The sequence below is a fragment of the Centrocercus urophasianus genome, unplaced genomic scaffold (assembly GCF_019232065.1).
Source record: "Centrocercus urophasianus isolate 14NV4802_14NV808 unplaced genomic scaffold, USGS_Curo_1.0 seq_38, whole genome shotgun sequence".
Lineage (NCBI taxonomy): Eukaryota > Metazoa > Chordata > Aves > Galliformes > Phasianidae > Centrocercus > Centrocercus urophasianus.
In genome coordinates, this window is record NW_024884955.1 from 4,154,084 (window position 1) to 4,176,908 (window position 22,825).

Here is a 22,825-nt window from a genome sequence, read left to right on the forward strand (position 1 = left end):
GCCTCGCAGAAGGGTTCTGGCTTGCTGCAGTACATCTTGACCAGATCCCTTCCTTACCAGTAAAGTAAGAAAAATGCATTCACTCTAAATACTCAGCAGCGTGTCCCTCAAAGAAATCACACTTTAACTGCAGAACGAGGAGATCTAACACAATCAGCCCCTTAATACTGCACTGCACTCAAGAATCCCATTCTAGCATACACACAGAGGCTGCCTAGACTAGGTGCCAAGGTGGCATGTCAAATTATGGATACATGACAACCAGTACTGACTGAGTTTTGATTCTTTGAGGTTGACATGAAGAATTGTTCTCCCTGTCATCCAAAGGAAAGGCCAAACTGTGGAGCAGGCAGCAACCTGAGAATCCTTCTCAGCTTGCAGGTTATGAACATCCCCAGCTCAATTAACACTGACAGTCGAGGTAGGCATTCAGTTCCTTGCAAACATCACACACCTCTCCCAGATGGTTTCAACCTATTGAAATTTTTATTCTGCATAGAACTTCTGCAAACTTGCAGTGCTCATCACAGTCTCACCAGCATTAAGGCAAATGCTTCTCATGGTCTCATTATTTCATTCTAGAGATTTGCTTTCACTTCATACCTATAAACAAAGACAGTCTGACACTGAATTACAGACTAGATTAAAGAAAACTTGTTGACGTCGATTCATTTAATGCATTTTTAGGCACTTAAGCAGTTTAAATTAATTGTCTGACAAGCAACTCTTTACGCATTAAGAGAGATGGCCAACATGCATTCCCACATGGCAGCCACAGATATTAAAGAAGAAATGAAAAAAAAAATATATGATTGTGACTTATGTTTTACCTTCTGTAAATTCAGTAATTTCCCTGATACAATGCCCAGCTTTATCTGGCATTGTAACTTTAAAACCCCAGTACTGATTCAAGTCAACTGCAGATCTACACGGTCAGGTAACTTTAAAAAAAAAAAAAAAATATATATATATATATATATATATGTATCTGTTTGACTTCACGCTTCTTCAGGAGTCTTGCAGTCTCTGTAATTAAATGTACGTACATCCCTGCAGTATTGGTGCTCTAACAGCCTACAGCATAGCAGTTTGGTGCCCAGACCATCTGAGAACACAGTAAGGATCAGGCATTGAACTTGTCTCCTTTCATCAACCAGAACTACAAGGCTATATGAATGCACTTAGAACTCAGGGCTACCACATCTGATCAGTGTATTCAGGAGGAGACATGGAGAACACCCTAGCTAAACAAGATCAATGCTTCTGTTTTGATACATTACTAAAAATCCACTTGGGAGACCAACATCCACTGTGGCAGGGTACATTACTTGCTTCTGCTGCTTTACAGTGCCACATCTGAGGAGAAAGGGTGCACCTGTTGATGAATATCAAGAGTAATAGCAGCTTTGGATCTTCTGCCAAAGTTTCACATTTGCTCTGTGTGAACATACAATATATTTAAGCTATTACGTAGGGTAAAGAAAAATCCTCACATTTTCACTATTTTATAATCTATTCTATGTCTAAAACACTATTTTTTTTTTTTTAAGCCAGCTACACTCTTCTAAAACAGTAAGTGCACAGTGACAGGCATTTTAAACAAGTACTTCTTATTTATTCACAATTTAGATAAAGTTTAAGGAAAGACAAAAGAATTACAAAGGACAACATCAAAATAAAAAGGAATTTTAGAGACCGAAGTGAGTTTCTACAGCCAGTGCTCTCCATTCATGTCACACTTATCCAAACGCTGCAGATTTCAAATAAACAAACCGCTGTGCCTCCTCCCTTGGAAATTAAACTGCAAATGGAAGTCAACCACCTTTTACCTACGATTACGCACACCACCAAATTCTTCCTGCTTAAAGCCACATTTATCTTTTACAAGATGGATTCTGCTATACATTTTCAAGTAGCATTTTTCATTTTGTCTGAGCGCTGCTATAAGAAAAAGTCAGTGTCAACTTTCTGTGTAACAAAACAGCTTTTGATCTTGCTTGTGAAAGACACGCAGCTCAGAGCAGCGTCACGCTTGCAGCTTGGAGGTATCCCTGGAGATACTGCAACGCTTCTGCATTCAGACTAGTGCTCAGCATGGATGGAACCTTGAAATATGACAGAGCAGAAGCATCAATCTGTGTATAACTTACAGTGCTGCTACACCCTGTTAATTGCTGTGCCAACATGCAGTGCGAAGTCAAGCGACATCTTGTCAGCAAGTTTTTTTCTGAAGACAGTTGCTGGAATTAAAATTCTTGATGCTGACAGCATTTAGTTTTATATACTGCTTACCTGAATTAAATATGAAAGAAGGTTAGCAAACCATCTGTCATGAAAGCAGAGATTTGGATGCAGTGAACTCCAAATCTCCCAGGCAGTTACTTATCAAAAATATTGAAAACAAATACACTTTGAAATAGTTGATTGAAAATAATCAACTTTAACTTCACATAAGTTGCCTGAAGTTTCCTGAATACAAACAATTGAATTGCTGGCAAGTGTTAAGCTATATACCTCCGTGTGGAGAAATTTTTGTTTGAGAAATGACATACTAAGATTATCATTGAAGTCAGTAGTGTGAAAATATTAGCCTTTCTTAGGCTGCTAGGAAAAATCACACTAAAGCTATATTCAATGACAGAATAAGATAAAACAATACTTAGCATTCTGATTAGGACATACTCCAGTCTGCTTGTTATCATACACTGGCAGAAAAGAGTCACTGTCAAATAAGCATTTCTTCTCTGTGCAATTTGGAATCAGCATGCCATGTATGAAAGCCACTTACCCTGCCTGGACACGCAGTAGACAGTTTGTGAAGAGACTGTGCCAGATGAATTCTAGGATTGTTCACCATCTGACCTACAGGATCATGTTCCTTCTTTCCTGCAAAGGCTAGCTGAGAGAACGCAGTCTGATATCCTGGAGTATCTTCTATGTCAATGAAGTGTTCTTCATCAGGAATAGTGTCATCCTCAGGCAGCTCAAAGAGGCCAATGAGTGCCTGCAGCAAAGGAGTCCTACATGGAAAGACGCAAGGAGAAAATCAGAATGCAGAAAACATGCCAGGAAGGACAGAATTTAAAGGAAAGTTCAAGTTATTTAAAACTTTTTCAACAATCTTCTCTTTGAAGAAGAGAAGAAGCTACTATTGCAATCAGCTATTGAGAGTACAAGCCTAATATGTGCTGAACTTGAAGAGCCATGGATGTATGTAGCTTAGAAGCATAATGTAGATGCTCATATTAAAAGCACAAACAATGTCTTTATTTTTTATCAGGTCAAATTCTCACATAGCATACCCAAGAAAAAGCAATTGTTTTGTAGATCACACCTTTTCTCTAACAACATTTTTCCCCCCCTTCTAAATTCAGAATTCAGCCTACCTGACAACCTAGACTGCTGGACAGTCTTCCCAGACAGTTTTCCACAGAATTCCATGTCGCACAAAGATCTTACAGCATCTATCTCAAGTTATATGCTTGGTTCTCCTGACTAACAGAACAGCTACAAACTAAAACTGTTCCTAGCTTTTCAGAAGCAATACAAGCTAAAAACAAGTAGTCTATTCTCTTAAAAGCAATTCTAGCTAGCCCAGTCAGTGCTATCATAAAAATCTCAAACCAGTTCTGGCATCTGCTTTGACCATGATTTGTTGAGAAGAAGTGATGAGAAAAGCCTGAGATGGCAGCAGGCCTGAAGAAATCACAACAGAACTGAGTAGCTCACATTTTCAAAACCAAGCAGCTTCACTTGAAGAAGTGTTCTACATACCACAGCTTGGTGTACTCAGTGTCCATCATAGGAGGACATTCTGTTAATATTTTTGTAATGCCAACTGCACAGATTTTCTTTTCAACTTGTCCAGACACTTTCTGTATTTCAGGAATTATAATTTTCTCCAGAACCATTCCAAACATCCTATCATGACATAAAAAGAAGTGTTAGAAAGCCTTGTCAGCTTCACAGTGACAATAAAAAAAGACACAATAAGAGTCACTAGGAAAAAGAAAAACAGAATCTGTTATGATATTGCCCTGTCATAGTGGATGCCTGGTAGAAATTTGATAGCACAAATTTTTCTCAAAGAGAGAAGAATAAAAACATCACTCTTCCCTTTTTATGACCTGCTCAGGAGATTATTGATCTGGAACTATGAGGGAGGAACTGTGAGCAGCAGATCAGAAAAAGAAAAATGGCTCAAGAAAGAAGTGAACTACAGCAGAAGAAAAGTCTGGCTAGTCAGTTTAGTGACAAACATGGTTTGCATCTTTAGCTAATGGAGACAGCCATTTCTGCTTTGAAAGATAAAAGCTACACAGCAGTTTGAAATAAAAATCATACTAACTTTGGCTGTATGCTGTCAAATATTTCTTGAAGAGCTAATGCTCCGTATTTTACACAGTACAAGTTAATGAAGACTAGGAAACCTGAAAGGAGAAGAAGGTTAGAGTTAGCAGAAAGACACGTAACAAGTTTTTCAAGGAGACAAAAATGGTAATCTTGGTAAACGTTCACTTTTAGTGAAGCACATTAACTAGCTACTGTGAAGCTTGTCGAAAGCTGCTGACCTTTTTTCTTGTTCCCTAATACACTAAAACTTAGTGGTAAGACAGCTAGGACAAGGTTCAGCCCCTTTGCCCCTTACAGCAACTATGAAGTGTTAGAAAAGCTGTTTTCAAACTTACATCACATCGATGACACAACTGCATGGAATATTTAACAGTAACAACACAACTATACACACCACACAGAAGTGGATGGGAATATGGAAGTCTTTCCCCTCATTTTTAATTTCAGTCTTTTGCTTTTAATAAAATGGATGTGCCCTGAGGGGGAACTGCCCCATATGCCACCCCAATTGCACAAATAACTCAAAGCAAGCCACTGATGTTATGAGCTCACTGTTCTCTGTCTGCATAATCAAAGGACATGACCGGATATTTATTTGGTACTGCTACACGTTCTAAACTGTTGGTATCACTGAAGCTCTTCATAAAGCAATAAACTTACTTTTAATAAATTTTGTTGTTTTGGAATTTTGAAGTCTTTGGAACAGTAGAATGAAGATCTGTTTCCTGTATTGGTCAACTGATTCACTAGAAATTTAAAACATTGGTTATTCAAGCCACAGCAGCATTTACCAGAAGTCAGACTACAAAAACACGCACAAAATTACTCAAATTTATTTTACTGGCAAATGCAACATTTTTCATTGTTAATAATTAACTTTGAAGTGTACCAAGTATTAAAGTCTATAGAGATTAGTTTTGAATATAATAATGTCAACTCATACTCACGGGGGCATGTGCTCTATAATACTGTTTAGAAGATAGAATCCTTGATGGTCGTTAGCTTTAGAGGCAATCAACTTCTGGAACACACCTAATAGCCCAGGCTGCAAGTAAAGCAAACATAAAACTCTACATAACAGTTCTTCATATATGACCTACCAGAAGGTGGGATCTTACCTAAAACATACACTGTGGCAAAAGCCTTCACAACCTAAACCAGTATTCTCTTTCTGCAGGAAGACCGATTTCTCTTGGGACCAAATGATATTCCATTAAGTATTACAAATAGTCTTAATCAAATGAACAAAAAAGCTAATTTGAAAATGCACGTTTGCTTTATCATTGGTAGTGTGTAATCAGGTTTGACTACAGCAGATCACGCAGCAGAATTCACTGATCCTCAGATCTCCCAACATTTTGACTTCTCCTCAGTCACACTTCTGGTGACCCTTCCAAACAGAATCCCTGAGCTTTCCTGATCCACTGTGTTCCATATGATGCAAGGCAAGACAAGAAAAACAGAGAAGTTTACCTGCCTGAACAAACTAAGTGCAGTTCATCCTAAAGTATAAAAGCATATTACTGTGGACCCTGCTCCCAAATCCATCCCAAAAGGTTTGTTGTTGTTGTTGCTTTGTTTTTAATTTTAAATACAAACATATGCTGCACAAATTCAGCTTTCCACTTGAGGAAAAAACTGTTTCTAACGTCCCATCTTAAATCAGCACGTCTGGAGGCATACAGAGCTGCTCCATCAACCCAACTCACAATTTTGTCAGCAGCAGCACTTGCTATTGTGTTGGCACCTCGCTCTAAATAAGCCTGCAGGAGTCGGACCAGAGGAGGAATATTTCCTGTCCTTTCCCATAACACTGGCTGAAGTAGATGAGGGAACAATGCCATATAGGATGATGGGATTTCATTTTTGTGCATTTCCAGAAGCAGGGACATCACTTGAAACACATATGGAATGAACTCTGCAAAAGAAGTCACGACACTTAGAAATTCAGCAATAACGGTCACTTGCTCATTCATAAGAACCATGTATCTAATGGCTGAGCCTACAACTGCAGGATATTAATGCAAAGATTCTGATAAATAAAACTTGGAATAAATAAATTTCATGACTGCAAACATTTGCAACCACTATATGTATGTATCTATGCATTTTATCTTCTCTATTGTTTTTTTCAGAACATGGAATATAAACCATTAGAAACAAGGCAAAAATAAGATTTGGAGGTAGCAATTAAGATACTTTCAAAACACCATTTGTTTTTTTAAACAAAATGATCAGTGATGATACAGTTTATGTGCCCTATGAAACAACACAGATGTTTCCTAGAAGCGCTGGTGAGGACTGTGCAAACCTTGCCTTCTCACCTGAGTTTCCAGTGCTATAGAAGAAAACTGCCAGGATGTAAACAATGGCAACCAATTACAGCAGAGAGCACAAGAATTACTGGTTTTTACTTACCTTGCACATCATTCTGTAGTATCTCAGTGAACACCATGAACAAAGCCTCCTCAAAGCTTCCAACAGCATCAGGGTTTGCTTTGCACGTTATCCTTATCGACAAGCATATCGACTCGAACATGTAATGGTTGAAGTGAGGTTTGCTTGGATTCTATAAAACAAGTTATGAACAACCTGAACTCGATGCCAAGTGAATCACTTTGCAAAATGTATTTATGGCTTCAACCGAAGCCTAAAGGAGCAACTGAACAAAAGGACTCTATGCCTTATTAATATGCTGATGAAGTTGATTCCGCAGATAAAAGCAAACATCAAAATTTAAAAGCCTACACGAATTTTCCTAAATATCTCAAAGCAAACAAGTTCTTTCTGAAGCTCTACATGAACCAACAGTTCTGTGATGTAACAAAAACTGGAAATAAGAAATACCTTGTTTGTGTAACAGCCAGTTGTTCAAAGCAAAATTTTTATACTTAGCAGCCAAGTTTACACTGTATGTAGAAGAAGTTTTTGGGATAGCTGATGAAGGTATTCTAAAGTATTCCTTAGGTCTATCTTCAAGAACATGAATTTCACTGGAAGGCTACTTTTATATATTTTGGTCAAAGCATTGAACCACATGCAGTATTTTAACAGCACAGAAACAAAGTTTATATGAAACTTTATAAAGATTGTTTTAAGAAGGAAAAAACGTGAACATTTTGCTCACATGGCCCATTCTTTACCTTACTGACAGCCAGTAGCTTCTGTGTAAGCTGTGTGATGACAGAAGGGATGTATGGAATTATGGATTCCTGTAGCAGAGAAAAACTCCTCATGATTGCTGGAAATAAAAAGAAAGTTAGAATCTTTTGGAGCTAAACGTATACAAGGGCAATCAATCCATAATCTCAACAGAGTCTCACTATTCCCATTCTACAGACTGGGCACAGAAGACTGAGCAACTTGTCCAAGGTAAAAAGATAAGTCTGCAAATTCTCACACTGTGGCTGTTAGCCACACAGCACCCAAACCTCATGCTGACACCACTCAGGTGGCCATCCTGAGCACACTACTGCCATTTGACACAATGCCACTACGTTTTGTGTTTCTCCTTTGTTTCATGCATTTATTCAAAGATAACTTAACACTGCCTGGTACACAACTGCAGGCTGTTCATACTGTTTCAGCAAGTTTGAGTAAATGACACTGCTGAAGTTTCAGTAGCCCATGGCTATAAGCCTTTACCTCAAGTATCAAAGTAACTCTTACAGCGTGAGACTCATTCAGCATTTACCTTTCATTATGTATTCATTTTCTGATGAGCCAGGAAGCGTTAATGCTTTGAAAAGGTTTGTTAACAGCACTTCTACAAACGGTGCCATTTCTGCAGCTGTAATGCTGTAAGAAGAACACAGGGCTTTAATTATGAAGTACATTCACAAAATTCAAGCTCTTCACAAGATCATAATACCACAAAATGAAAGATCCTCTACCAGCATTTCATCTGCAATGCTTAAAAACTACATAGGAATGAATTTACTTCTGTTTGAAAACTTACAGCGTGGTATTGTTTGTTCCTCTCATGGTAAACAGCCTTTCAAGAGCGTGTGCTGCGTAAGTATGGACCACAATGCTTTCTGCTTGAAGATGATTGATTAAAAGAGGAATAGATAACAACAGTTGCTCTTTAGGTACCTAAAAAATTACAGCAATAAATTACATACTTCACATAGAAATGCAGATCATTCAATACCAGAGTATAATCACTGAACTCATCAATTACAAACTGAAAACCTGGCAGAGGAAGAAATCTTAGAAGGCTCTGGTTGCTAAATCACACCAGATCTGTATATTTTCCCCCAGAACATCAGTGTTAGATTTGTAAAAGCTTATATTGCACTTTACTTTGTCTTAATGGATAACCATCAAGATTAAAAAGCAAAATGATAGATGCATAAATACAGCATTTATAAATAATACTGAATGTGTTTTCTTACAGTCACCCACAAATCCAAAAAAGTAAAAGACAAAGTCTAGCAACTACTACAATCCAGTGCATGGAAACTAATACTCTAGATACAAGAACATCTGAGTAGGTCACAGTTCTGAGTATCTGGTGCCCTGGTAGCATATGGACAGCATACAGACTACATGCCCCTCTGATATTTATAGCTGCAGAGCTACTTTCAAAACTAAAAATTCCAAACACCTGTTGAGTTACCACACAGCCAAGTAAGATACATGAGGCTTGGCAAGTATAAATAAAGTAACTAGCCACTCTATGTATTTTTATTTTCCTATTTTTTACCACAGAAGAAAAACTTACTTGATTTCTAAAAATCATGATATATTTGATACCATCAGCTTTTAGCACTGGGAATTCATTCACTGCAATAGAGAAAATATGTAATTTTTCATATATGTACAATTTCTGAGCACATTCTACATATAAAGGTGATATTAAGTCATGAATTCCCCACCCCCAGGGTAAGACAAAGTTGTATGTTTGTTTGCTTATCCATCTCTGTGTGGGCACAGCCCTGTTACACTAAACATAGAGTCCAACCCTTTCACATAACATTTCCCTTTTTTGTTCTGATGATAACAGACTCCAACTGCATATCCCAAAACCCTCCAAACACCGTAAGATAATCGCTCAAGTATAGAATCATGTTGCCTAACCCTGGAGATCTGTAGTCACACTGACACATGCTGATGCAAGCCACAATCTAGACTTCAGTATTTTAACTTCTAAAGAGTTTTGTACAGCAAAGAAGTTTGCACACAGTCTCAAATACAGAAATGAAGTTACTTTGATTCATCAAGTTACAACACACCAGCTGATAGCAGCCATGCACATACATGCCCTGACCCTGCCAACAGCACGTGGTAATCCACCTTTGTTTAAAAGTTCACTCCCTGTTGACCAAACCAACGTGAATCACCTCCCGTGTGCCAGGTGAAAACAAGCCCTGTGTCTCAGAGACGGTGCTGATACAGGACCATGTTCTAATTTGTGCTTGAGCCTCAAGAAACAGGAGTCACTGCCAAGCTTCTCTAAACATCCCCAAAATAACGTATGAAATTAACAGTAAACTTACCACTGGCTGACTTTAAGTCAGGCTGAATGTGATTCACAAAGAATTCTGTCAGATTAACAAGTTCATTGGCTTGTGTTATTCCATGCTAGAAAAAACAAAGCAAACAAAAACAAGAGAAAACACACACACTCTTTTTTATAGATGTTGTCATTCAGATACATTTCCCACATCAGGTTTTAGCAATAACACTACTGAGCTTCACATTCAAAGCCCTGAGTTAATTGCTAATAGTGTGTAACAGTAATAATGAACCAAAGTTTTAGGCAGAAAATACCAGCAACTCATTCAGTTGATCCTTCTCCCACCACCACATGATTGCATTTTCAGAAGGAAGAGTTTAGGACTCAAACTCTGATTCTGAATTAGAACAACAAAATTAAAAGAAATGCTTCCATTTTATCACACAAAAAAGGCAAAAATGTAAAAGAGACTTTCCAGATGGATGTATGTGTACCAATCAAGTGTTCTAAATGATGCTATCCCAATTTGGCACTAAATAGAACAGCAATAAGAGGTACGACGTAGCAGCATTCTAATGGCTAGAAGATTGGCTCACTTTATCCACCACAATCATCAGCCATTGCTGTGCAATACACAACTGCAGCATTACAAAAGGACTGAGAACTTTTATCAGAACTTCATAAAGATTATAAAACATGTTTTACACTGTTTGCTTCAGACCTGTTTTGCAAAGCCACTGAGGCCTGCCCTGTAACACAAGTAGTACCTATCAGTAATTAAACCTGCTGTACAGGATGATGTGCTGTTGGTACAATGCTGCTGCTTCACAATAAATGCAGCCTAGCTGAGGTGTGCTTTCCCACACATTTGGCCTTTTAGTTACCTTCTCCCAGACAAGTCCTGAGAACCATTTCCAGCCAAGTAGCTGTGTTCACGTGCTATTTTCAAGGCAACGAACATTCAACCAACAAGAAATATCATGTAATATAATGGCAAGAATTGTTAAGCATCACTTGGATTCCTTCCTGTCTGCTCAACACCACCAGTCACCTTCTGTAATTTGGCCTTACCAATTACTGAGGCACACTCTGCCTCAATACCATGTGAAAGCCCAGAGATTCTAGGCCAGTTTTTCAATTACTGTTTCATACATACTATTAAGACTTGTCAAATGATCACACGTGGTTGTTGACTTCATCCAACCTATCTGAAGATCAGAGACCATCAGACTTCCATACATCGTGCCCATATATTATGGACAATTTTCCATCTCATCAACATCAAACTATTACAGATCCAATTATTCTCATTTTAAAGCAGAATTTTTAAAAATGCATACATTTCCCAGTCCTCACACGCACTATAATATTAGAATGCACGTGGATTGAAATGAACACAACGTCCAAGTACCTTCTGTGTCTGAGCCTTGGATGCCAACGATGTAACAAGGTATATAGCTGCATCTTTGTGCTTCCAGTTAACAGATGGATTCTTTGCATATTCCTGAAGCATGGAATTAACATATCCAGAAAAAATTCCAGTCACAGGCCCTTCAAAGAACTTGCACAAGCCTCTGACTAGATCACAAGCTGCTCTGCGCCTTGTGTCAATATCTGCATAAGAACAAAAGGTTCTTTAGATATGACAAATTGCATAGCTTTTCATATAATAAACATAATTTTAAAATGTATCAGTAATTACAGCTTCTCAAGTTACAGCCACAGCTCATATTAATTACTGCAACGTTCACATTAGTGCACAACAACACATGTAAGTTTTTTCACTCATTGTAACAGTAAAAATCATTGGTACAACACAAGGAGGAACGGACATTGACCCGTACTGCGTGTGTATTCACAGGTCCCACTGCTCTCTGAAGGTTTCAGTAAGCACAAGGAGGGAGGCTTTTTCCTGCCTTGGTAATTACGTGCCCAAATGCACTGCGTCTGGTGGTTACAGGTTTTATTTTCTTTACAGCAGTCTGTATGGTGATGTGCTCTGGGCTGGTGACTAAAGGCACCAGCAGCAGTTTGGTTATTGCTGAGCAGTACTCGCAGTGCCAATGTTTCCTTTTCTTCCTGTTGTGCCTTCCCAGCAAATTGGCTGAGTGGGCAACAAGTTGGGAATGGACAGAAGCTGCACTGCTGATCTAAAGGGCCAAGGGATTTTCCCCATGCCACGTAACACTGTGCTTGGCAACAAAAGCTTTGGGGAGGGGGATCTGGAAGAGGCAGCCATTGCCTGGGGACACATTGGGCATCTATCACATCCCACTTTCCACAAGCAGACTGACTTTTTCCTCCTTTTTCTTCCACCTTCTTTCACTAATTAAACTGTCTCATCTTCTCACTCATGGTCTTCCTACTCTCCTCCCATCCCACCTTGGCAGCGTGGGAACTGAGCCAATTGTTGTGTGGTGCTTAGCTGCTGGCCCACTGCAACAGAACAGTACATTTCTGTAATACATCTGTAAAAAAACCCCTTTCCCAAAGAGGGAAAAAAAAAGAAGGCTGGAAAAAACACAATACATTAACAGAGGGACACACAGATCACAAAACAACAGAATGCAACAGAGTATGTTTCTAAAAGAGCTGCAGAAGAACACAGATAGTTCTTGCCTAAATTCTCTTAAAAACAGAAATAGCAAACATAGAAAAGCTTCACAAATACCAGTAAGGCAGCCAATCCTGGATAAGCATCATAACGTCTGCTCAAAAGAAAGTTCAAACATAATTTTCCCCTACTTCCAACACAGAGCAAGTTCTCAGACCTATTAAAAGGCTTCAATCATCTAAAAATGTCAGTCAGCACCACGTCAGCAGCTCAGTGGCACAGAACAGTCACACAGAACTAGATTTAGTCCATTGTGCACTGACCTGGCTGAAGACAGATTATCAGAAAATCAAGCTGTTAGCACAGCACTGTGTTTTTAGCACAGTTATTGTGTTGGTCTGAACAGTGCCAGCACACAAAGGCTGCTGCCTAGCTGGCTTTATCATGGAGCTGTATGCAAAACTGGTCAGAGTTTCCAGTTTAAACATAACAGACTACCAAATGTAGACAGTGTCCTCACGTCATTTACACACGTAGGAACTAAATACACAGCCATGGCTACTACCCAGTGTTGATATAGAGGCTATGTTTGCTGAAACAAGAATACATGCAGTGCAGGAGACATCGATCTAGTTCAGAAAAGAAACTACAAAAGCAAAAAGATGCTGCAGTGGGTGCATCATGACAGTAAACTTGATCAAAAACTGGATTAAATATCTTAGGGGAAAACCCATCACCTTCCAGAGTTCTAAAATATGTTTTAGAAGCCTCAGTAAAATACTCTTCAGAGCTATATTTAAAGACAAAGTATTCTTAGTATAAATCTGTGGATTACCAGATCCTTCCAAATCCCTTCTTATATATTCTTCAGAATTATCTTCAAATGCTTCTTCATCAGCAGCTGAAAATATACAGTACAGAGGAGTTTCAATACTGAAGTCTTTTTTTTAAATGATAACAACACCCTTTTTATCAAGTTGCTAATCTTTCATAGAAGCATAGCATTCATAGAAATTCATCACAACTACCCAGACAGACTATCCTGTTCAGCCTGCAGGCCCACAAACTGCAGTCTTTCATACTCACAAGCTGATGCAATTCCTGACTTAAAAAACAAAACCAAAACCATACTCTATACTGAGTGTATTTAAAAGAGGCTTCCTCGGTCACAGATCTAGAGAGAAGCCTCTTAACACTGTAAGACAACTTCAGTGCTTTTCAGATACTAAGATCAAAGTCAGTCTATCAAAGCTTGGAGAAAAAGACACTACAATTCAAAGGCCATATATCCATGCCTGGTACTCACTTCCAGCATGAAAAAAAATGACTGATGGCACATGACTTAGACTTTCTGTATTTTTCAATTTGAGATCACAGTAAGACAGAAATTCATACAACAACTCTACAAAGCCCACAAGATAACAATTTGCTGCAGAAAACTGGTTTTGAATCTTGTACTGAAGTACACAGAAAATAAATTCTCAACGTTGTAAAGCAAACTATCATCATAATTAGATACATTTTATTGTGTCTTTGAAAACTTAAACCCCAAAAAGTTACCTCTGAATTCCATATTGGGAACAATAACTTTTTCACAGATGCTTGTCAATGTATTCTGGTCTTCAAACAGATGCTTGTAATGTGGTCTTTCACAAACCGAGGCCAGAAACTGGATTGCATTACTAACCAACTAGAACAACACACAATAAACACATATAGCTTTAGCTGACTGACCAACTTATAAATCATTATTAACCTTGATAAGATTAGTCCATAATGACTTACCAAATCATATTTCACTTCCTGACCTGTTGTGACTAACAGATTCCAGATTGCTGTCACAAAACGTGGCAAGTAGGGCTGGAATTCTTCATCATATTTTTGAGCATACAAAGCAGCATTATCACAAATTTGAGATTTCAAGAGCTCCAGCAACCCAGCTTCTTCTTCATCCTCACATAAAACAAAAGTAGGTACTTAAACACCCAAACTTCAAGGCTGCTTCAAAATTAAAATTATTTGAAGAAAATACACTATTATTTTGTGATGTTCTAAACAGGTCTCAGAAACCCCTCCTACTTGCCTGGAACTACTGCATTTTGCCCGTGTGTACTGGAACTGTACCACAGATTATACATTCATGCTATTACATCCACATTTCAAACAGTACTACTCCCCTGAAGAGATTTAGACCTGATGAAGTTTAGAACAGAATGAATTGACAAATACAATAGCAAAAACATAATACAAGGCTTGGAAAACATATGCTTAGGAGGCATTGTATTAGTAAAGTAAAGTAGCTTAGAAGCCTACTTAAAACTGATAGAGAGTTGCAGAAGTATGCTTTTTTCTCCTTCCCCATAGCAGCACAGATGTTCATAGAGCCACAAAGTGAAGTGAATTGGAAAACACCAAAATCCATCAACACATTTTTTTTCCCCCCTTCCCAAATGCCCACCCCCCAGTTTTAATGCATATCACTTCTCTGAGTCAGCTCAGTGTGCAACTGCATGGATGTTTGTGCTCAGTGACAGCCCACAGGAAAATAAAAGAGCAGGAGAAAAGATGAGCAAGGCTTCTTTTTCTTTTTTAGCAGCAGCGTTAGCTTGAAACCACCATGAAACTATCACACAGAATGTGCTTATCATGCCCCCCATACATTGTAAAGGAAGGAATTTATAGTTTCTTTGGTTCCACCAGCTGGTAAACTTCTGTACTGCACCTCAAATGCAGAAAGCAGGTACAGAACGAATGATTGAGAGAGCTTTGATTAACATGAAACTACTAATTCTTATAATTAGCCAGCAGATGGTAAGCTAAACTACTTAGAAGTCATGCCCTATATGTTCCAATGTTTCAAGTTCTTTGAGATACTGTTTTCTAAAATACAGTACATGAACCAGCTGAGAGGTACAGACAACCTGAGCCCTGTGATTCTAATAATCAATCAGGTTACTTCAGCAGATGGCCTCAAAAGAAGCTCTTCATTGATGTGTACCTGTAAGCTGATCTCTGTGCACAACTGTAACCTGTAACTAATACACGACCTCAAAAACCAGGCTCCACATTTCTTAGACAATGGAGCCAGTTCTCTCAAATCCCATTTCCTTTCAGTCATTCTATTTCTTTATTTACCCAACAAAGGAAACATTGCACTGCTCAGAGCTAGAACACAACTCTCCTGTCAGTCAGCTCCTCTTTGCAGAGGCAAAGCAGGAGGTTTATGCAGTACTTACATCAGTCTGCAGAAGTTTATTATCTAAAGTTAAGAGACTATGAAAATTTGTCATCCATGTTTCCATGTTATCTTCAAAAAACTCAGGCAAATCCTGTGAAGGAAAAGCATAAATCTACATTTTAATATCTGACTGCACACTCTGAGTGAGTGTCCACCTTCTAATTTACAGAGGTACAATGAAGAGTGGAAAACAAACCTTCAAAATAAAAACTACCCCCTTTTCACACCCCCAGAACAACCAACCAGTAAAAAGTCCTACAGATGGAGACTTGGGAACACATTTCCAAATGTACATGTTGATACACCCTATACAGCCTAAAGACTAATCTCCATCTCTCAGAGTATGATAAGAATCAGATAGCACAAGCCTCCCCTTTAGCTCCAGCTTTCTCTTTTGCCCAGTACAGAACGAGATGTTGGAACAATTGAGACCATCACACCTGACTCAGGCTCATGCTGAAACTCTAAATATACACCACCTCAGCAGTGTCTGGTTTTACTGTTTTTCATACAGTCTGCTCACTTACTGCTAGAATGTAAGATCTCATTTCAAAAAAGAAAGAAAGAAAGAAAAAAAAACTTTACACAATACCAGGATTGCTTGCTACCACAGCACTACAGTTACTGAGCTGACTTTTATCCACATGACTGAACTCGTATGAGTACAGACACACGTAGTAAACAACAAACTGAGTATGAATGCAGGCAAAGGACTCCTGTCTCTCACAGCTCATACTCAACAGCGTTACCCACACAACACCTTGCTATCAGGAGAACTTAAGATTCTCTTCTCCAGCTTTTGTTAAGATAGAGTCAAGCCAATGTGTTAATTAACCCCATCCTTACTGTCAACCCCATCTTTACTTTAGTTTGGCCATAAAGCATGGCCCTAAAGGCTGCCTCAAATGGATCCTATACACAACAGCATAACAGCTTTACGTGACCAAAGCAAGAATATGAGAAAAACAAGAGAGTCACCTGAAAATTTAAACTGTAGAACAGCTTCGCAATTAGAATGAGAGAAGAAAAGAGAACCTTCAAAGCACTGGCATCGTTTGCATGCGTGCTGCAAAGGTCAATAGTTGCCTAAAAAAAAAAGAGAGAAAATTTAGCCAAGAAACCCACACAAACTGTATCAACAAGATACACTGAGAAGTATTATTTATTTTTTCAGCCAGTTAATACAGTTCCTTTTCTTCCTCTTACTGATTCTGTCAGGTCTCATTTCCTGATTTTAGCTTGAACTTCATGAACAGTTTCAAGAGTTGCTAAGTTCTCATTTTACAGGCATTCACAACCAGCAATTCAGAACACCACAGTTGTTTCAGAAATCGTTCAGCAGTACCTTAAAGAGATTTGTCAAGGGCAATGCAAAGGCATCAAGGACAAGTTTGATCTCTGTCCATAATTCATTTGACTTAAATTCATGGCGGTACCTGAGGAGTGGGAGAAATACACAAACAATGGAATACAGTCTTTGCATTTATTCCCCAATTACCCTGCATGCAATTGATCTCTAATGACGAACCTTGAAACAAATCCTATCAAATAAACATAAGGACTGAACAGTGTAGTTCAAGGCCATAGAAGGTGCAAAATTTGACAACCACTTAAAGTCTCACTAAGAAGTCAATAAGCCTAAGCGAAAGCCACAGAGGTGAGTATAAACTCAGATTTAAACAATTTTTTCTTTCCTAACACCCACGCAGCAATTCCCTGATCTCCAATACCTCTTAAACAAGGAGTGAGCAGTACGAAGGACGCCATTGATGACATGGAAGTCTCCACTCTGAAAGCGGTTCACCATTTCTGTCAGCAAGTCTGGCCACTTCTGAGGAAAGTCTTCCCGACCAATAATACTGATGGCATCACTTAACTGGAAAGGAAATGTAAGCACTGCATGATCCAGCAGCACACTACTTACTACAAAAAACACAGCAGCCAAGACAAATGTTACAATTATCTAAGAATGCTTGTTGTTCTTGCCAGATTCAAAAATCATTGGGTTAACTATCTCCTCTTTTTCATCACAACAAAGCTCACTTCAAAACCAATGTGTGCATGCAGTCTCACTGTATTCAACTGTCTAATGGTGAAATTTGACAATATGTTGTTGTTTTTTTTTAAAATTAACTTTAAAGTGGGCAGAAGTAACTTAAACAATTTACTCCAAATTATTTGCATAGGGGTGACATCACTGGAAGGCTAACTCAGCTCTGACAGTAACCAGAGCCACCAGACACATTACATCATTCTAAAAATCTCATGGACACAACCAGAAATGGCCTCATTACCTGCTTTTGAATTTGTTCCGGGCTGCTAAGCATCAAGGGCACTATGTTGGCTTTAATGGCTATCCTGTCCGACTCAAATATTTTGTTCGGTTCATCCTCCACCTACAACAAAGCCAACAATTCAGTCACTGGCACATTAGTACACTGGGCACTGAGCAAATCCCAGTGTTTCAGAAGTCAAACGTACAAATGTCTGAAACCACTGCATCAGTGAGGAAATTAAAAGATCTGTTAATGCCTACAATGACTCTTTCACAGCAGTAACTGATTAAAGCTGAAAGAAATTACACCTTTCTGCTAATTTTCTAACTAATATTCTCCTCTAACAGTGATCTTTTCAAACAGCAATTCAGGAGCAGTAAGGGTGGGCACATATGCCAGTTACAAACAAGTTTAACCATCAGTCCTCTATTTCAATGCTCCAAACCACGTCTGTCCTCGTTTCTGCCAACTTCAAAGATTTATTTTGTGCAACTGGACAGGAAGGTGAGTGCAGGTGATGCACACAAACCTCACGTTGCCTTTCAGAGTCAGCCAATCATCCTGCCAAGTGAACAGTGCTGAGTGGTAGGTAGTAAATTATGGTATCTGTATCAAAGAAGCAAAATACCAATGCTTGTCAGCAACCACCGGCAGCAGGGATGGTCACATTCACAGTGATGACAGTAGCAATGTTTAGAAACATAGAAGTTACCCAGCAATTCAGAAAGTAATCTGATGATCTCAACATGCCTGGAGCCAGACAGCATTGCCCTCCTCCTCCTCACGTTCTTTTTGATCATCTTTCCACAAACTTACAAAGAATCAAATTGCCTGAGTAGGCAAAACCATTTTCCTTCCTCTGTGCTTTGTATCAGTCCTAATCCAACACTGCTAAATTATACCATGTGATCTACATAAGCTAGCCTTAAGGTTACATTCATAAAACTGCTTCTAAAAGCTTCAATCTTGGACAAAATAGTGCGTGTGGCTTCAAGCAAACTTGGGGCAATGCAAACTGTCCTCTGGATGCATTCACTGCATAGCATCTTCACCTACTCCAACATGTCACATCCTGAATCACTTCAGTCACCTATAGCAAGGAAGACACACACTTCTCTGTGAGTGGTGTTTCTGCTTAAAACACACAACATACAGAGATGCAATTTTTGAGAAATGACTGAAAAGGCAGTATTAGCAACACCAAGGCCTAGAAATTTCACACCAGTGTGAATGTGCTGGTTTTACCAAACATAACCAGCAAGGACTGCTGTAGGTTTTCAATATTTGTACAGCGGGAATCACATGCAAACTCTTGAATAGTCACAAGCTGAGATATATAACAAGATCATACATTTGAGACTTTCAGATACACAAACTGTGCTTTCAAGGACACAAAGCCTAAACAAGATCAGTTGAAACCTCTCATCACAAAGGAGCTGAGCTCTTACATGTAATACTTGACACCATGAGTTACATTTCATGCACACTGAAAGCTCTGAATAAAAAATGCCTCTGATACTTTCAAAACAAAGGATAAAATGAGATTAAATGACAATATTTCTATCTTATGCCTACATGTGTTGAACTTACAAAGGTTCTACGTCTAAGAGGCACCTATGTGAAAAATAAATCAGTACCTTCACCTCCAGCTGCAGAGCTGGCTAGAAATGGTTGCAGTACTGTGTCAACTGAGAGCAGCCGAGTAGGTCAGCTCACATATATGAACGTTCTCCAGTCATTTTAACATGAATAATATTACACTTAGTTAAATGGGCAGTGAATACTGTACTTCTTCAGAAAGATACACACAACAGTAGGAAGAATTCTACCTCTCCATTTTATCACCCAGATTTATTTCTTTCCAACAGAACAGATAACAAGAGTGGAGGTTTTAGTCCCTTATCAGTAAATTGTGTTCATTCTCTGTATCATCTATCTTCTCTTCCGAAGTACAGACACATACATATTCTGCAAGGTTATTAAACATTATTGGACCTTAAAAGGATGATTAAATCTTAGCAGAAATACTGCCTGGAATACCTACAATTCTCCAGTTCCTTTTGATGTAATTCTTGAAAGTTACCGACGCGCAGACTTTGATGACATTTTCCTGCGATTTCTCCAGCAACGTTAAGAGCAGCAATGGATAATTCTGGCTTCCTTCAACTGTCTCAAGAAACTTCTCCGCTGCAAGAGAACGCAGTAAGGTTAACAGGAAGCGGAGCTGATTTTCCTAACTAGAGATCTACGATTCCTCAAACGTCCATTTAAAATAACACAAACACCTCTGCAGAGTTTCACAGGAACAGAAGCACTGGGCAAGTAGCAAACTGTACTGTAACTTCTTTACTACTATAAGCTCTTTAATGCTTCTGCTGTTAACAAAAGCTCTCAATTCAAAGCAGGCTGTGGAAATATTGCCTCCTTGACACTTTTAAAAGCCACGACCTAAGAGAAGCCAGTCCAGCTTTGGTGTAAACAACATCCCTGTTTAAAAAAAAAAACACAGTACAAGCTTCAAGAAGAAAATTATGTAAAGCAAATAGAAAATGAATTGATATGTAAATGTGTTCTTCATTAAGTTCTGGGATTTTTTGTTGTTTTTTTTTTTTTTTTTAGAAGGAGGTACAGAACTTCTGCAAAGTTTTGCATATATTTCTACTAAAGTTTGTTACACACAGACCGCAGAGCTGAGAGGAATCCCTGACAATCACTTACCAGGACGCCTTATTGCAGGATCTGGATCCAGTGTTTTCTTTAGATACTCAGTTAAGGTCTGTAAATTGGCATCGCTCAGCTCCATTTTGGCAGAAACTACGACACAGAAGCAGTTTTGTTAATGCAGATCAGAAAATCCACCCTATAAGCTCCACGTACACAAAATGTGATTCCACAGAAGACACACATCCGCTTTTTTTAGACTACACTTCTTAAAGCAGGGACTCATACATCTATCCAATAAAACAGCTAGCTAAATACAAACTCTAAAACATGCCTCATGTAACTGTTGTTGTCCAGGTTCCTGAAAGCAAACCCCTAAAACTAGATCGCACATCCAATGAACCACCACTCAGGTAAAGCCAAAAGGTGATCTCTCACCCTTCCATGAGAGGATGAGCTTCCTTTTAAAACTATTGCCACCCACAGAAATCTATTCCTTGTTGAAAAAATGGCATATTTGATCCAAATGATGGACAAAAGAATGACCTGAAGTGCACTGAAGAGCCAAGGCCCATTTACAAATAAATGCTATCTCTAGAAAATTCTCAACTGAAAATAATTTGTAATGAAGTGATGAAAGACTGCAGAAAGCCAAAGAGTTTGTCCACCCTGCAAAACGAACCCAGATCAGGGCAGGCAATCATTTCACCTGCAGTACTTATTACAGAATAACTGTGCAAATAAGTCAGATTTTACTTCCCACATGTACTCTCATACTTACCACAGTGGTTCATTAACTTCACAGCTTTAACTGGAATAATTAAAATTACAGTAACACCAGAACAGCATTAAGACACGCTTCAGCAGGCACATGGCTTAGGGTATCACCAGAACCATGGGATTATTTGGGTTGGAAAGGACCCATAAGGCCTCAAAGTCCAACCATCACCTGACAGCCAAAGCACTGCATGCTGCCCATCGTTCTCCCAACAGTACCACAACACCTTTACTACAGAAATAATGAGAAGCCAAATGCTCTTTTATCCCCTGGAGTTTCTCCTTATTAAGACAGGCTGGAATTTTCCCACCCCACTTTAGATTTATTCTTTGTTGACCATCAGAGCAGTAAGTATGGTTCCTATTTAAGCACTTCTGCAAAAGCTGTGAGTTTTAACAAGTGAGTTTTTCTTCTATATCTATCAGCAACAATACCCCCTTGGTTTAAATCAATGTTAACGAACAACTGAGATCCCAAGACACAGTGCAAAAAATCCAAAAAAGTTCACCTGAAACATTGTGCCTCCCCTGCCCCGCCCGCCTCCCTTCTAGGAGTTCCTGCCTGCCGTCCCCAGCCAGCAGCACCCTTACGGAGGGCAGCATGAAGAAAACAGCACCGCAGCGCCCGGCTCAGCACGAGCCACTCCTCCGCCACCGCCTCCCTCCCGCTCCCCCCTCCCCTTTTTTCCTATTTCCTACCACCACAACGCGCGGCAGCTGCTCGTACAGCACCTACTGATGGCGCCGGTGTGCAGGCGGCTCCTCGTCCCGCCGCGCCACAGCCCGTCACTGCAGGCTGCCCACCCCACGGCCCGCCCGAGACACGCGGCTGTCCCGAGGAGGCGGCCGCTCGGCTCAGGGGCCTTCCGGGAAAGCCCCTCGGATAGGGCCTGCCCTGCGCGGCCCTGCTGCTCCCGGCGGCGCCATCCCAGCGCTTCACCTCAGGCTGGGGGCCGCCCGCGCTGCGCGAGACGGCTCGGAGCTGCCCGAGATCCCCGCGCAGCAACGGCCGGCCGCAGCCTAACTTGCCGCCCTCTCCCCCCCCGCCGCCTCCCGACTGGCAGCCGCGGGAGCCAATGAGAAGAGCCCCCGAAAGGCTGCCGGCCAATCCGGATCCGCGGGAGGCGGGTCAAGGCGCTCCATCACGGTGCGCTGCGCCTCTCGCTGCGCCGCGGGCCCAAGCGCCCGAGCCCGCAGCGGAACGGTGCGGCGGCGGCCGCGGGCCGTGCGGGAGGCCGGACTGCGGGGCCGCCCCACCCTCGGCATCGCTGGCCGGCGCGGCTCAACCTCACCTGTCGGCCTCCTCCAAGCGGCGGCGGCGGCTCAGAGAGCTCCGGCTGCGCTTCACATTCAAACTGTGGTGAGAGGGCGCGGCGGCGGCACGGTGACCGCATCACGCAGGGCGGCGACACCGTCAGGCCGCCGAGCCAATCAGCGGGCCCCTCTGCCTCGACGCGCCGCGCTTCGAGCCAATCCGTGCCTTCCGTCTCACGTGGAGACGGCAG

General features: G+C 40.2%; 1 protein-coding gene across 4 annotated transcripts; it reads right to left on the minus strand.

Annotated features, from left to right (window-relative positions):
- Positions 1-585: 585 nt before the first annotated feature.
- On the minus strand, positions 586-22,710 carry CSE1L (chromosome segregation 1 like). 4 transcript variants are annotated; one of them, XM_042832369.1, is made up of 25 exons: positions 22,613-22,710; positions 20,601-20,696; positions 19,927-20,069; positions 17,901-18,002; positions 17,337-17,482; positions 16,952-17,042; positions 16,585-16,692; positions 15,605-15,697; positions 14,154-14,321; positions 13,929-14,058; positions 13,204-13,269; positions 11,226-11,428; positions 9,855-9,939; positions 9,080-9,141; positions 8,312-8,448; positions 8,048-8,151; positions 7,497-7,594; positions 6,772-6,922; positions 6,063-6,271; positions 5,301-5,398; positions 5,014-5,099; positions 4,349-4,430; positions 3,775-3,921; positions 2,789-3,020; positions 586-2,105 (listed from the first exon to the last, which is right to left on the minus strand). In XM_042832369.1, exons 2-25 carry the CDS (start codon positions 20,683-20,685, stop codon positions 2,016-2,018), a joined length of 2,916 nt encoding a protein of 971 aa, XP_042688303.1. In that variant the 5' UTR covers positions 20,686-20,696; positions 22,613-22,710; the 3' UTR covers positions 586-2,015. The 4 variants fall into 4 exon arrangements, with proteins under 4 accessions (XP_042688303.1, XP_042688305.1, XP_042688306.1 ...); XM_042832371.1 differs by lacking the exon at positions 22,613-22,710 and adding an exon at positions 22,053-22,108; XM_042832372.1 differs by lacking the exon at positions 22,613-22,710 and adding an exon at positions 22,057-22,103.
- Positions 22,711-22,825: the final 115 nt, after the last annotated feature.